Source organism: Salminus brasiliensis, chromosome 7 (assembly GCF_030463535.1).
Source record: "Salminus brasiliensis chromosome 7, fSalBra1.hap2, whole genome shotgun sequence".
Classification (NCBI taxonomy): domain Eukaryota; kingdom Metazoa; phylum Chordata; class Actinopteri; order Characiformes; family Bryconidae; genus Salminus; species Salminus brasiliensis.
In genome coordinates, this window is record NC_132884.1 from 687,335 (window position 1) to 702,077 (window position 14,743).

At 45.9% G+C, this 14,743-nt stretch overlaps 2 protein-coding genes across 2 annotated transcripts; both read left to right on the forward strand.

Annotated features, from left to right (window-relative positions):
- Nucleotides 1–409: 409 nt before the first annotated feature.
- sumo2a (small ubiquitin like modifier 2a) lies at nucleotides 410–4,920 on the forward strand. Its single transcript, XM_072682772.1, has 4 exons — nucleotides 410–472; nucleotides 2,070–2,201; nucleotides 3,761–3,832; nucleotides 4,318–4,920. The coding sequence occupies exons 1-4, from the start codon at nucleotides 452–454 to the stop codon at nucleotides 4,378–4,380; spliced, it is 288 nt and encodes a 95-aa protein (XP_072538873.1). The 5' UTR covers nucleotides 410–451; the 3' UTR covers nucleotides 4,381–4,920.
- Nucleotides 4,921–6,389: 1,469 nt separating this feature from the next.
- Nucleotides 6,390–14,686, forward strand: jpt1a (Jupiter microtubule associated homolog 1a). The gene is made up of 5 exons (XM_072682773.1): nucleotides 6,390–6,568; nucleotides 8,837–8,979; nucleotides 11,481–11,587; nucleotides 12,364–12,391; nucleotides 13,917–14,686. The coding sequence occupies exons 1-5, from the start codon at nucleotides 6,513–6,515 to the stop codon at nucleotides 14,048–14,050; spliced, it is 468 nt and encodes a 155-aa protein (XP_072538874.1). The 5' UTR covers nucleotides 6,390–6,512; the 3' UTR covers nucleotides 14,051–14,686.
- Nucleotides 14,687–14,743: the final 57 nt, after the last annotated feature.

Sequence of the window (14,743 nt, forward strand, 5' to 3'; positions counted from 1 at the left end):
TTCAGCTCTTTAATTGAGTTAGATTGGGGTACAGTACCATACTTCAACCAGATGTTTATCTTTATTATCTGCATGCTACTGCATGCCTTGTTTCTCACTGATTATTGTATAACCCAGTCCCGCTCTAGTTCTCTTTATGCACCCTACATTGTGCACTACGCAGGTCATAAAGCTGCAGCTTATTTACCCTAAACATCGCATTATGTGTCCAAACGCGAGCCGTGTGTGATTCATCCATCTCCCACAGAGCGCCACCATCCGTTTAGTGCTCTATTCATCTGCAGCAGACGCCATACTCACGTCACTCCCGAGTGCACTACATAGGGAGCACGGAGCGGATTGGGATGCACCCCTCCTGCCTCGGTTTTTGTTTTGAGCGCTGGAGCGCCGTAGCGCCGCGTGCTGAGGTCACTTCCTGCGCCAGGTTGAGTGGAGAGCAGCAGCAGCAGCTATGGCAGACGAGAAACCCAAGGTGAGAAATTAGAGAAAAGGCTGCAGAAATCCGCCATTTATCCCCTCTAATTCAGCCCGTGTGTGTTTATTAAAGACTCCAGAGCCGGCCTGGGCTTTACATCTCCAGCGGAAGCTGTGCTTTTCTCCTGGCTCTGCTGTGCAGGCTGTTAGCTGCGATGCTAACTGTGCTGGCCGGGCTGCCTGGTCAGAATCCGCCAGATATGATCAGAACTGCAGCTGTGCGCTGAGACATCGGTTATACCTAAATATGTGTAGAGATTTACACACGTGAAGGCTGTGTGTGTGTGTGTGTGTGTGTGTGTGTGTGTGTGTGTGTGTGTGTGTGTGTGTGTGGGGGGCTGTGTGTGTGTGTGTGTGTGGCTCTGTCTGTGTGTGTGTGTGGGGGGGGGCTCTCTCTGTGTGTGTGTGTGTGTGTGTGTGTGTGTGTGTGTGTGTGTGTGTGTGGGGCTCTGTCTGTGTGTGTGTGTGTGTGTGGGGCTCTGTCTGTGTGTGTGTGTGTGTGTGGGGCTCTGTCTGTGTGTGTGTGTGTGTGTGGGGCTCTGTCTGTGTGTGTGTGTGTGTGTGTGTGTGTGGGGCTCTGTCTGTGTGTGTGTGTGTGTGTGTGTGTGGGGCTGTGTGTGTGGGGGGGGGGCTGTGTGTGTGTGGGGGGGCTGTGTGTGTGGGGGGGGGGCTGTGTGTGTGTGGGGGGGCTCTGTGTGTGTGTGTGTGTGTGTGGGGGGGGCTCTCTGTGTGTGTGTGTGTGTGTGTGTGTGTGTGTGTGTGGGGGGGGCTCTCTGTGTGTGTGTGGGGGGGGCTCTCTGTGTGTGTGTGTGTGTGTGTGTGTGTGTGTGTGTGTGTGTGCGCTCATACCGTAGAGAGCCGCGATGTGCTAAATATCCCAACCTCTGATCAATGAGTCAGTATTTTATTCTGGGATCTGAGCATCTGCACCGAGAGACCTTCCAGCTTCAAGTACGGCTCGGCTCGACCCGCCATCCTTTAAGATCCAGGGAAGACGAGCGTCCAGACTTTTTACTGTCCTGCACCGAAGTGGTGGACTGAACTTCCCCTGGGTGTCCGAACAGCAGAGTCCAACGCTCACTGTCCTCAAACCCAGACTGAAGACCCTCCTCTTCTGAGAGGACTTGGGTGAAGAGTAGAGTATTATGGTCTCCTTATTGACTTGTGTTTAGTAGAATTTTAGTCTATTTAAACTAGCTGAGCTTCTTCTTCAGTAAACAGTGAAGCTCTTCTGTAAGTCTCTCTGGAGAAGAGCGTCTGCTAAAGGCCTTAAATGTAAATGTGAATATTGTGATTTAAAAGATATTGATGTTTAGAAATATCAAAAGCGGGGGGAAAACATCCAGCAAATCTACAGTATGTTCTGTTAAATACACAAGTTAAGTATTCTCAGAGCCGCTACGGCCCAGGGATCACAAGTTGGAATCCCGAGCCGTGCTGCTTTGCCATCATCAGTAACTCAGTCGAGTGCTTGTTGTTGTAAGTTTCCATAATGAACTGATATTTTTGGAGCTTTGTTTTCAGTAAATGAGTGTCACCATGATCACACTTGTCCTCCGTGTCTGATTCCCGTCTGTGTATTCTGTTGTTTTCAGGAAGGCGTGAAGACTGAAAATAATGAGCACATAAACCTGAAAGTGGCCGGACAGGACGGCTCCGTGGTCCAGTTTAAGATCAAGAGGCACACCCCGCTCAGCAAACTGATGAAGGCGTATTGCGAACGACAGGTACAAACGTCTTCAGCAGACCTTCTCGCCCACACTGAGCTGACTGATCAGATGTGAAGACGAACCCGTAGGCTGCCTTCACTATTCAGGTTTCTTTTTTTGGTTGCTCAGATCAGATTTGGCTGTGTTGACTGTTCATAAATGAGTGAGCTGTGTCTGTCTGTAAGGTGATCGTGAACGAATCTGTCCCTGATACAGCCAGCATGCGCACACTGTTTATTTACATCAGCTCAGTCACCAGCGCCAAAAAAAGGCTCCTGTGTTGTTTTGCCACGCTGCCGCCGCTGCTGATGTGAAGCTGCAGTAGGAGGAGCTCATAAAGCAGCTATACCATATGTCCAAATATTTGTGGACACCTCTTCAAATGAATTCATTCAGCTTCTTAAAGTTGCACACCTTACTGACAGAGATGTGCAAATGCACACACAGCTTGTCTAGTCCCTGTAGAGAAAAAGTACTGCCAATAGAATAGGACTCTCTGGAGCAGATCAACATCATGACCCTATTGGCTCCATGCTGCCTAATAATGCCAGGCGTGGGCTAGAGGGGTATAAAGCCCCCCAGCATTGAGGAGCTGTGGAGCAGTGGAGGACCTGTGCTCTCTGGAATGATGGTGGTGGAGCTCCATCCATGACTTTTGGATGGGAAGAGTTGGGGTGGTGATCAATCATCCAACATCCTGACCTCACCAACACTTTTGTGGCTGAATGCAACCAAGTCCTCACAGCTATACCAAAATCTAGAGGAAAGTCTTCTCAGGACAGTAGAGACAGTTATTTAAACAAAATCAGGAACTTTCAGCCTGGGCTGATTGTTAAACAGTGTACAATAAAGTATAGCCGATCAGAACCGAGCTTATTTACATATACCTGTCTTAAAGACAGTGTGCGTTCATTTCTAAGGGATAAAGAGGTTTTTGGAGCCTAACTCCATATAATGGTATCTTTGAAGGTACAAGGCCACTGTTGGGTGGTTAAGGATGATAATCTGCCGTTGTCTCTGTTCCTGGTTCCTCCTTTAAAACACTGGTTTTAATCTCTGACCCAGGGCAGTGCAGTCATGTGAGCAGGTTTCACAGATGAAGCTCTTTCTATTCAGGGTCTAAAAATAAATACCTCAGTATCCTCTCTGACTTCCTGAGAGATCTTCTGTTTCCGTCTAGAAATGTCAAGGTTCTCAGCCAACGAGAGCGAGGCTGTGTTTCCTGAAACTAGCAGATCATTGAATGAGAGCTAGCGCTACCCGCTCTACCTGTACCTTCCTGTACCTTCACTAATGCACCGCAGTTCTGTCTGAGTGTCAGTGACGGTTCAATCTCTGTATAATGAATTGGGTTCCCTGAATATCCCTGAGGTTTTTCCTTTTTTAATTGATTTATGAATGAGTTCATGTAAGTCCAGGCCACTCCATGAAAACCATCACAATTAATAAATAAAAATAGTACTAATTAATACAATCTCAAACTTTGTCTTTCAACTTATGCCAATTAATTCAGCCACTAAAGCAGAAAGGAACCGTGAAACTAATCCTTTGCTCTGTGTGCTGTGATTTTTCCACAGGGACTTACAATGAGGCAGATTCGCTTCCGGTTTGATGGACAGCCTATCAATGAGACAGACACACCTGCCCAGGTACGACCTGCTGTGTCCACTTCAGATACACTGGGGGGGGGGGTGTTATGACATTGTAGTATCACTACTTACTATAAATATGATTTTCTTATGGTGATGGACCCCACCAGTACGTCTAGAACCCTAACCATATCAGCCCTACTTGGATGCTCACATTCCAGCCTGTAACTCCTGGGTAGTTTAGAATATCTCGAATAGGAAATGTGACGGACATGCTTCATTATTTTTTTTGTTGAACTAAAGCCATTTTACGCCCCTAAAAAAAAAAAAAAAAAAAAAAAGCACATGCCTACTGTGCCAACGCCGGCTGTAGGTTGAGGAGAGCTGGTTCTGTTGCGCTGTCAAGATTTAAAGTAGAGACGGAAAGATTGATTAGCTGTGTATCGGCTTTGGCCGATAATTTAGCTGAATTTGATTGGTTGTTACTGAAGTCTCGTGTTGGTTGATGTAACCTCTGTGTCGTGACGGTTTTGTTCTTTCTGCAGTTGGAAATGGAAGATGAAGACACGATTGACGTATTTCAGCAGCAGACGGGCGGTGCGATGTAAAGCAGCAGCTACCTCCTCCTTCTCTCCCTCCTCCTCCACCACCACCTCCCTCCCTCTATCCCTCCACCCCTCCACCCCTGCGCTGCTGTGTTCTTACAAGCTAACCACCATGCCAAAACCCCACAGACTGAAATGCCCAGTCTCAGATACAGATGGACAGTGTTTTACCTTCATCTCTCTCTCTCTCTCTCTCTCTCTCTCTCTCTCTCTCTCTCTCTCTCTCTCTCTCTCTCTAGTTCTGTTATTATACGAACAGTTAAGTCGTCGTGCATTTCAGAGCTATGTGGACCTACGACCAAGGAATCCAACGCCGTCGATCAGGGTGTTCTGTGTCCGTATGTTTGTTTTTCAGGTAGTGTGAAAAATGGTCAAGGCTGAATCACCTTCCCTTTTTTTGTTTTACTCAAAATGGTTGGCTTTTATATATCTTTTATATATGTTGTAGTTCTCTTTTGTACCCAGTCGGTTTTATTCAGTCACATTTACGATGTGAAGTGTCGATAAAGTAGTTTTGTGTTAGAATAAAACAATTGTATAAAATGACCCATGTCTGGACTTTTGTGTTCCTCAGGTTGTGCTCATAGATCAGATAGTAGTTATTAGACCTATGAAGTAGGGCTGGACAGAATATTTTAAATATTGATCTGTTGCTACACAGGTTATGATCTGTGTGCGATGGTCTAGCACTGAGAGCGCAGTTCTCTCATGTTTATTAGCTGCCCATGTTTCCTATTGCTTGGATGCACAGTTAGATATTTACTGTAAGTATAAAGCATGCTGTTTTGGTGTTGCAAATAAATACTGATACTTAAACATTTATACATTGTTTTTTAAGATTTTTAAACATAAAGAAATATGAGAAATATTCCCATGTTAGAAGCATCAGCTCTTTAAAACCGCTTCTACTTTCTTGATGATGTCACCATGCACCAGTGGGTGGGGCAAATTAATATTCACCAATAATATCATGGTTCACCTCCCTTCACTCTCACTTATCATGGAGAGAAAATGCTCAGCTAGATCAGAGCTCCGCTCTGCCGCCGTATTTCAGTACAAATACAGGGCACCCCTGGTTAAAATGTAAACAAGTTATGTAGTATATACGTTTTACACATTTTAACACACGTACTGTTTGTTTACTGAATTTTACAAGATAAAACTGTACGCTGCATTTATGATATCCATACTGGGACATAAATCCTGCTTTGATGTACCATGCACAAACACACCCTATACTGGTAAGCTAGCGGGTTAACCAGCTCTTGACCAGCATAGTGTACGCTGCATTTGATTTTGGTCATCCTGGTCGACCAGCTTGGTCAAGCTTGGGCATACTGATCGTTTAACATGGTCATGTTGATCATGCTTGTAAACCAGCTAAACGTACCCTACCACCGGTCAAGATCCAAACTGGTCAACCAGCTCAACCCGCTTGAGCTGCCCAGGCTAGTTTGTTGATCTGCAGGGATATTTTAAATTTAGTCAATAAATAATTGAAATCCTTTCCATTCCTTTAAGACGTATATGTAAATATGCTGTGCTCTGATTGGCTGTTGGCTTGTTCACAGCATTCTTGGCTGAAACACTCCTTATAACTTCAGTGTGGCTGAATAGAAAGGTCCGTATTAAAATCATAAAAGTAATTCATATTTTTGATCTGGACTTGATACAACTAATTAAACTTGATTTAATTCCAATAGAAACACTAGAAATTTGATAGAAAAGAGATTTGATTGCACTCCGCCCTTTAAGGTGAGGCATTAAATATTAAATTAAAAGACGTCTTGTCATTCAGATGTTAAATAATAAAGAAAAAAGATGATGATTCAGGATAATAATAATATAAAATAAAAAAAAAGAGCAAACGTGAATCAGCGTGAGGAGGCGAGCCCAAATGCAACGGATCCCGCTCCGGCCAATCAGGACGGCCGCTGATCCCGCACCGGCCAATCGGAACGAGCGACGGGAACGCGTCAGCCAATCAGAGCGCGGGCTAATCGCTCGGCTCGAGCAGGTGGAGTTTTAAGCGTTAGCGTTAGCATGAGGCTCTAAAGCTGCACAGCGGGGTCGTTTTTTATTTGTAAAAAAATCCGCTTTATATCAGGAAGAAATTGAACGTTTACGCTTTAAAAATGACCACCACCACCACTTTCCAGGGTATGGATCCGGAGGCGAAGAGCAGCTCCAGGTAAAAACGGGGGGAAAGAGACGAAAAGGAAGAAAGGAAGCTAGAAAAGACGGGGTTGAAGTGAAGTTGGCAGCTGGTCTTTCGAATTGTCCGTTCCACCTTAAATGGTGCAGCAGTTCCATTCTGGCGCCGGAGGCGCCAGAATGGAACTGCTGCACCATTTAAGGTGGAACGGACAATTCGAAAAACGAGGTGGCTAAAGCTTCGCGCAAAATAGCAAACTCAATTTTTTATGAGTGTAGCTTTATAATATTATCGAATTAAGCTTAATATTTTGTATCTTAAACTATTTTAAACCCGAAAAAAAAATCCAAAACCAAAACTAGCTAGCTCTATTCATCTGCAGGAAGGAGGCACATGGAGGCTGAATCACAATCAGAGATGCTGTCTAGCTGCTTTAGTCAAACGTGGCACATTTAAAACGACCACAAATGCCCTGCATTGATCAGAAATATCTTAATCAACTCCAAATGATCCCCCCTTTGCCTGGACACCTTAATAATCGTATTGTTTAGCTGCCCAGGTTTCCCTTTGTTGTCCATTGACTGCTGCTCTGCTGCTCTGCTGCTCTATCACGGATACTGCAGTATTGTCTGCCCATCTAACGCTTCCCTTTACACACCAGACAGCCTGCTATTATTGCATGTAGTGAAATATCCAAGTCTCCAGCTCAAATTTGAAGCGATTCCAGCTCCCAGCACCCTGTCCTGCAGTGCTAAAAAACAACAGAGACGGTGAGTTTGAATGACTGGGTGGGGTTCAGCCTCTGTCTGTCGCAGGCTGGTCTTAGGAGCCAGCCACTGTCAGTCTGTCAGCCTCTCCTCAGGCTTGCAGTGGCTGCAGAAAAAGGCTGAAGGCTCTGTCTGTGGAAGGTACAGCCGGCAGGCTTGAGAAAACCACATTTCTGATCAGTGGTGAGATGCGAACATCAGATGCATGCCCTTTGCATGGCTTTGACACATCAGCACTGTCATGTTTGCATCCCCGTGGGAGGATATGAGGTTACATGCAGTTTCACGCCGAGCCGGTTGGCTTATTTGTAAAGCAGAACGCATATTTATTCATGTGCAGTTTCACTTTTCCTCCAGTAAGGTCAAAGACAGGTCCTACAGTAGTGGAAGCGTGAAGACCATGAGGATGGACCGTAAGGATTTAAGCCCCGGCATGTTCTCAGATGTGTTCAGTGAACAGGTGCGAACAAGGCCTGGGGAATCCTGCTCTGTTAAACGTCCCAATGTGGTCTTTGAGCGGTCATTCTCAATCCCAGACCTTTGGGACGCCCTTAAAGGTGCATTAATCAAGCTTTAGGAACGGCACCGTAATCGGTTTAGTAGGACTGTTGTGTTTGTGAACTCAGAGAGACTTATTATTATCCAGTCAGGCTACACAATCACTCTACTGTTCTTTTATTTCGTAGATTAGTTGCGTTCAACCAGAGCAGGCCTCAAACGTGAGGGGGTGTGATGGTCTGATGGTGGTGTTCACGTTGATCTATCTGAGATAGATCTGCTTATTATGCAGAATTACTGTGTTTAATTACCTGACCAGGTGGAATGCCGCTAACTCTGCGTCCAGCGTGTCTTTTGCCCGCGGTGATGCAGAACGCTTACCGGATTCCAGCATGTTTTTCTAGCCATCATAATTATGATGATATTTGGGCGTTGTGAGGGTGGAGTAATGGGGAGTTGATCAGATGGAGGTGGAGTGAGTGAGGGTTGAGGAGATGAGGGTGGCATGATGTGTGGAGTGATTGGGTGTTGAAGGGATGGGTGGAGTGACTGAGGAAATGGGGGTGGAGTAACGAAGGTCAAGGAAGTGAAGGTGGTGAGATGGTCCATTGAGGAGATGGGGTGGACTAATTGAGGCGTTGAGGAGATGGTGGTGGAGTAATGGGGCGTTGAGGAGATGGGGATGGCATGAGTGGGGGTGAAGGTGATGAGGGTGGAGTAATGGGTGGTGAGGATCGAGGAAGTGAAGGTGCAGGGATGGGCTGTTGAAGAATGGGTTGGGGGATAATAGGTCGTGGGGGGGCTAGGGTGCAGTGATTGGGGGGGTGGTAGTATTGGGGCGTTGAGGAGATGAGTCACTTGAGTGATCATTGATTAGTAAAATGTGTGAAAAGTGAGCAGCTGAATGATCAGATATCTGAGACCAGTTCTATTAAATGAGATTGGGAGGATTATTCATGTCTCAGTAGTTTGTGTTTCGCTGCCTCAGCACCGCATCTCGACTTCCTCTGGACTGAATGCCTGTATGTCTCTCCTCCAGAGTGTTGCGTCCACCTGGCGGCGGCTCCAACATCAGCTTTGGCTCTGAGGAGGAGAAGCCTGCTGTCCGCAAAGACAAAATGGCTTCCAGTATCTTTGCAGAGCCGGAGGATCCTCATGCTCATCGAAGGAACAACCCACCAGGTACGAAAACACGCGAAGCAGGCGCTGCCCCGACCTGCTGCGCTGACCTGCTCACAGGGCCTGGTGGACTCTGCACAGCTCACACCACACAACATCCATCTCCTGCAACGAGTTATACTGTAATGTGCATGAGGGGGCGCTACACTATGAGATCAGTGCTGCACGAAGCCACTACATCATCTCTAATACCCACAGTACCTAACGACAGCAAGAGACTGATGATGTGATGTGTCGGGATACAGGGGTTACCAATCAGTATCTTGCGTTAATATAAATAAGATTATATTGCAATTAAAAAAAAAAGGAATAATACATATAAACAATACAAAAACACAATCATATACATCAAATCTGAGTAAAAAGTAAGTTTTCTGCCATCAGAACAGTGGGATATGAGGACAGACTACAACACTGCCATCTAGTGGTCGGGGTTTAAACACAACACTGAATGAACCACTGTCTGACAGCAGTCTTTACATTCAAACTATTAATTCATAATCAACACTGTGCTTTTGAGAATCAAAATACAATATAATATTTTTAATGACTAAACTCTAATATGCTCAGTGGTGGTCCTCCTATGGTGGTGGTCCCTTTCCTCTGGCAGGTGGTGTAGAAGGGGGTTGATGAATTGTGCAGGTACTGATGCAGTAGGTACAAAGTGCACTCTATAAAATGGACGATAAATGTAGCTGCCTAATATGTAGTATACCTAATAAACTGTCTACTCTGTTTACAGGGTCTGGCATGCAGGAGTTTTTAATCTGTATTTTCCAGTCAGACCTGTTTAATATGTCTTTAGCTGTAGTTTACAGAGTTACAGAAAGTGGAAAAAATTCTACCCTGAGGGAGAGCCGGTCGTCCTGGCTGAGCGAGCCGGTTCACTCCCTTACAGGACGTGTTTACAGAGCCGTACTCTGAGAGCGTGACCTCACCACTGCAGAAACCTGACCACAACACAGATACGGTCCATAATTTATCTCCTATGATGATGATGATGATGTAGAGACTACTGTAGAGACTACTTTCTGTAGCTGCACTACACCCTGCAGCATGTATCCCTCCACCATTTTAATGATCTGATTTTAAAAGCAGGTTCTAGAGCCGAACTCTTCTCAGAACTCTGGTAGAACCGTGTCTCAGGCATCAGGCAGCGTCTTCATCACCATTAGATGAAGAACTTTCTGTGAGGAGCTTTTAGTAGAGCTTCAGACGTCTGCTTCCCTTCACCTCCACTGTAGAACCACAGCTCTGACTGGGGGAGCTTATCTAGAACCTCCACTGTAGAACAGCTCTGACTGGGTTCAGATAAATGCAGTGGAAATACTGTCGCTGGTAAACAACTGAACACTGCAGGCGCAGCACCGGGAGTTAGCTTGAAGAATGCTGAAGTATGTCTTTAACCAGTCTATCAGGATTTGATTTATCATCATTTATATGACTTATAAAACATTATAGACTCTTGACAAACAGAATTCCTCTGCTGTACCTGCTGGAATGGCCCTGTTTGTCTCCTCTAAAATACCAGCTGTATGATAAGAGTCTGATTGCAAGTGGACTTTGATATTAATCTGCTGTGATCTTGCCCAGCATGAGATTAACTTTTGCACTGTCATGGTTGGAACATTAAGCCAGTCTGAGACCGGTCTGCTGGAGCGCACACAGCAACTCCTTTAAAGTGTTGTTTTTTTTTTCCTTTTTTTCCCCCACCTCTTCACTCTCTGCACACGTTCTGACAGACTGTAATACACTACAGGAAGTGTGGGGGGCGCTCTATAATGCTCTATAATGTTCATATGATCCACACGCTCATTCTGACAGACTGTAATACACTACAGGAAGCGTAGGGGGCGCTCTATAATGCTCTATAATGGTCATATGATCCACACGCTCATTCTGACGGACTGTAATACACTACAGGAGGCATAGGGGGCGCTCTATAACGCTCTATAATGGTCATATGATCCACACGCTCATTCTGACGGACTGTAATACACTACAGGAGGCATAGGGGGCGCTCTATAACGCTCTATAATGGTCATATGATCCACACGCTCATTCTGACGGACTGTAATACACTACAGGAGGCATAGGGGGCGCTCTATAATGCTCTATAATGTTCATATGATCCACACGCTCATTCTGACGGACTGTAATACACCACAGGAGGCATAGGGGGCGCTCTATAACGCTCTATAATGGTCATATGATCCACACGCTCATTCTGACGGACTGTAATACACTACAGGAAGCGTAGGGGGCGCTCTATAATGCTCTATAATGGTCATATGATCCACACGCTCATTCTGACGGACTGTAATACACCACAGGAGGCATAGGGGGCGGTATAGCTATTTATTACACCATAAGAAAATGCAGGATATAGACAAGACTCTGCGTAGATGTATATAAAGAGAGTAATAAAGGATTGGTAGTTGCAGTGGTACTGCCTGGTCCACACTGTTCATCGTGTGCGTGTGTATGTATTGTGTGTGTTTCAGGTGGGAAGCCCACAGGTGTGCTGTGTGGAGAGCCTTCAGCACCACTCAGGAGGTGTGCACCTCAAGGTGGCAATCAAAGCAACTCTCTGGATGAGCCTTCATCTGCGGTGAGACTGGGAAGAACACACACACACACACACACACACACACACACACACACACACACACACACACACACAGTCCTCAGGCCTGCTTTAGCTGTCATAGCTGTACCTGAAGGCTGCTTTAAGCTTCTGCTTCGAGTCACGCAGAGTCTACGGCATAGCCTGCACAAGTGGCCTACACCATTTTGAGTGGTTACACTGGGGCTTGCAAGAGTCTGCTCCATCGCTCTGCAGCCAAAACACTAGTCTGGCATGAGGGGGTTGGTAATACCGCTGTGTTTACTCTTATGATGTTTTACAAACAACGGCGATGGAAACTGAGCGGATTATGTTGAAGCAAATTAGCTGCTGTTTACTTTTACTAAAATATCTGCAATGAAGGAGAGCTCAGAGAAGCGTCTGTGCGGCAGCTGAGCCGAGACACAAGCAGGGTGAATTTTCCCGTCCTTGTCCGGCCACTGAGTCACGGACAGGGAGGTGATGGATATGATGATTTGGTTCGTCGTCTGTAGCCATTTATCTCCCCTCAGAGTACGCACAATCAGGATCATGTTTAACCTGAATTTAAAAGTGGCAGTGAAGGAAGATGTATGATGCCACCATGCGGACCAATCTGCGTCACCGTGGCACGCACTTACCCTTCTCGGGAGGTGCGCATCAGGCTACGGCATAGGGGGCGCGACTACAGCATAGGCTTCACTGTAGATTCGCCACAGAAGCACAAATTGGCCTTGAGTTGTTTTCCTGTTACTTACACAGTGCTCTCTGTTTATTTTCAGAATGGAGACAATAACCTAGTGAATGCTGGTGAGTAGTTAAATATTATTTTGGCTAATTATTATTATTTAATGCTGTAATACTAGTAGTAATATGGTTTATCAGACATCTAAAACCATTCAGACCAGGTAAGTGATTTAAACCATCATCCTGCATCAGTTCCAGCTTAAATCATGCTCCACTGACTGGAACAGGGAGAATGGCGGGTTGGGTGGGTGTGGTTGTGTGGGTGGGTGTGGTGAAATGTTAATGTTGTTGAGGGTGCACAGATAGTGTATCTAGTGTGTGCAGATAGTGTTAGCATTCACATTCAGGGTGGTGGATATTCTTTCTACACATAGCTTGAAGGTCAAGTTATCCATTTACATTTAGGGCCTTTATCAGACTCTCTTCTCCAGAGTTCTTACAGAAGAGCTTTACTGTTTACTCTGTTTACTTCACTGTCCTCTAATCTTAGACTCTACTAAACACAAGTCAATAAGGAGACCATAATACTCTACTCTTCATCCAAGTACTCTCAGAAGAGGAGGGTCTTCAGTCTGGGTTTGAGGACAGTGAGTGTTGGACTCTGCTGTTCGGACCCCCAGGGGAAGTTCGTTCCACCACTTCGGTGCAGGACAGTAAAAAGTCTGGACGCTCGTCTACCGTGGATCTTAAATCCACCCAAATTTCCTCCACATCATGTATATGGCCTGTCAAAAGTTTTAGGACACTTCTTCTCATGGTCTGAAGCAGTGTTTGCCATTCCCCTCACTAGCAGCCAGGGGGCACAAAAGCACAGTTGTTTTTCATTAAATTTAAGAGCTGATAAGAAGTGAAAGCTGAGTCCCGTGCAGCTGCAGGACCTGTTAGGGTGGTGTGTGGAAGATAGCTGATAGGACCTGGCAGCGTTTCTGTGTTTTTTTTAGTTAAGTTTTACGTAACTGTAATGCAATACCGCGGTAAACGTTCCAGCATGTCTCGTTAGTAAACACTCGTGATGAAAGAACACATTTGGTGAAAAGAGAGGTTTAATGCTTAGGGCCAGCATCCTTCACTGAATGCGGGCTCCTCTCTGAGTCCTGTATTGTTCTGTATCTGTAGGATCTGTGTTTTCCCCCATATCCTACAGTCCTGAGCACCACTGCTGTGTTTGGTTCATAAACACACTAATAAACACCAATAATTCCATTTTCCAACCTCACTCAGACGGTGCCTTTAAGAATGGTCTATGTTAATGAGCTCTATATATATTATTGTTGTGCAGTGGGGCTTTATACCCCTCTAGCCCACGTCTGGCATTAGGCAGCATGATGCCGATAGCTTCATGTTTATCTGCTCTAGAGAGTCCTATTCTATTGGCAGCACTTCTCTACAAGGTCTAGACAAGATGCATTCATTTGCAGAGGTGTCCACAGACATTTGGACAGACAGTATATTGAAAGTGATGTCTGAATGAAGTATCAAAATCTGAAGAAATACGTAACGGACGCTCAGTTTGCGCATGGGTGGCGGGTCACAGATGGAGTGTTAAGCGGTTGAGTGGACGAATGACCCCCCCCCTCTCCCCTCGCAGAGAGCACAGATGATGCAGAGGCCGGTCCTGAGCCGGCGGAACCCACCGGTCCTCCGGGCGAGAGAGCTCCGGCGGGAGCCCCATCAGGCCGCAGGAATCCACCCGGAGGAAAGTCCTCCCTCATCCTGGGCTGAACTGCGTCCTCCTCCAGCGCCCAGCATCCAGAGCCATGTTCACAAAGTATCTCTCAGCACTGTTCCTGGGTCAGCTTTGCCTTTGCAGTCCACCATGACCAAACCCAGTGCTGACTGGGAGGTGGATTCTGATCCCAGTTTGATCCTCTTATGCAGATACTTTGTAAATACAGGCCTAAATCCTGTTTGCCAACAATGTTTTCTTGTTTCATGTTTGTTTGTTTGTTTGTTTTTCTTTTTATATCACCATGAAAGTATTATTTGCTGCATTTGTGCAAGTCTGAGCATATCTCCCCCTTCCATAGTCCTCCCTCTCCCTCTCTCCCTCTCCCTCACTGGTGTGGTTAAAGGGGGTGCTGGTCTGGACTGAAGGCAGGATGAAACCTGATGGTTGTGGGATAATTGTGTGTTTCGCTGAGAACTGGCTTCTTTGTTGAGGATCTAAATCCTGTGCTGGGTTTTATCTGAAGTCTGCTGTGTGCGAGGTGAGCGCACATGGCAGACGGTGAACCTGTCTTGGCCCCGGAAGCCCGCGGTGGAAGGAGCGTGAGGATTGTTATTGTTCTGTCCCTCGGTGTAAATGGATGAAATGTTTGTGTTATGAATTTCTAAGTACAATAAACTATTGTTATGAAGCCGCTGTGTGTGTTCATCCGTCCTTTACAGACGGCAGGCGTTTGAACCATTTCTGTT

Excerpts from the sequence above, each read along its gene's own strand:
- sumo2a (XM_072682772.1), top strand. The coding sequence starts at position 452 with ATGGCAGACGAGAAACCCAAG. Across the intron at positions 473-2,069 it reads TGGCAGACGAGAAACCCAAG|GAAGGCGTGAAGACTGAAAA; the intron begins GTGAGAAATTAG and ends TGTTGTTTTCAG. Across the intron at positions 2,202-3,760 it reads AGGCGTATTGCGAACGACAG|GGACTTACAATGAGGCAGAT; the intron begins GTACAAACGTCT and ends ATTTTTCCACAG.
- jpt1a (XM_072682773.1), top strand. The coding sequence starts at position 6,513 with ATGACCACCACCACCACTTTCCAGGGTATGGATCCGGAGGCGAAGAGC. Across the intron at positions 11,588-12,363 it reads TGGATGAGCCTTCATCTGCG|AATGGAGACAATAACCTAGT; the intron begins GTGAGACTGGGA and ends GTTTATTTTCAG. Across the intron at positions 12,392-13,916 it reads CAATAACCTAGTGAATGCTG|AGAGCACAGATGATGCAGAG; the intron begins GTGAGTAGTTAA and ends CTCCCCTCGCAG.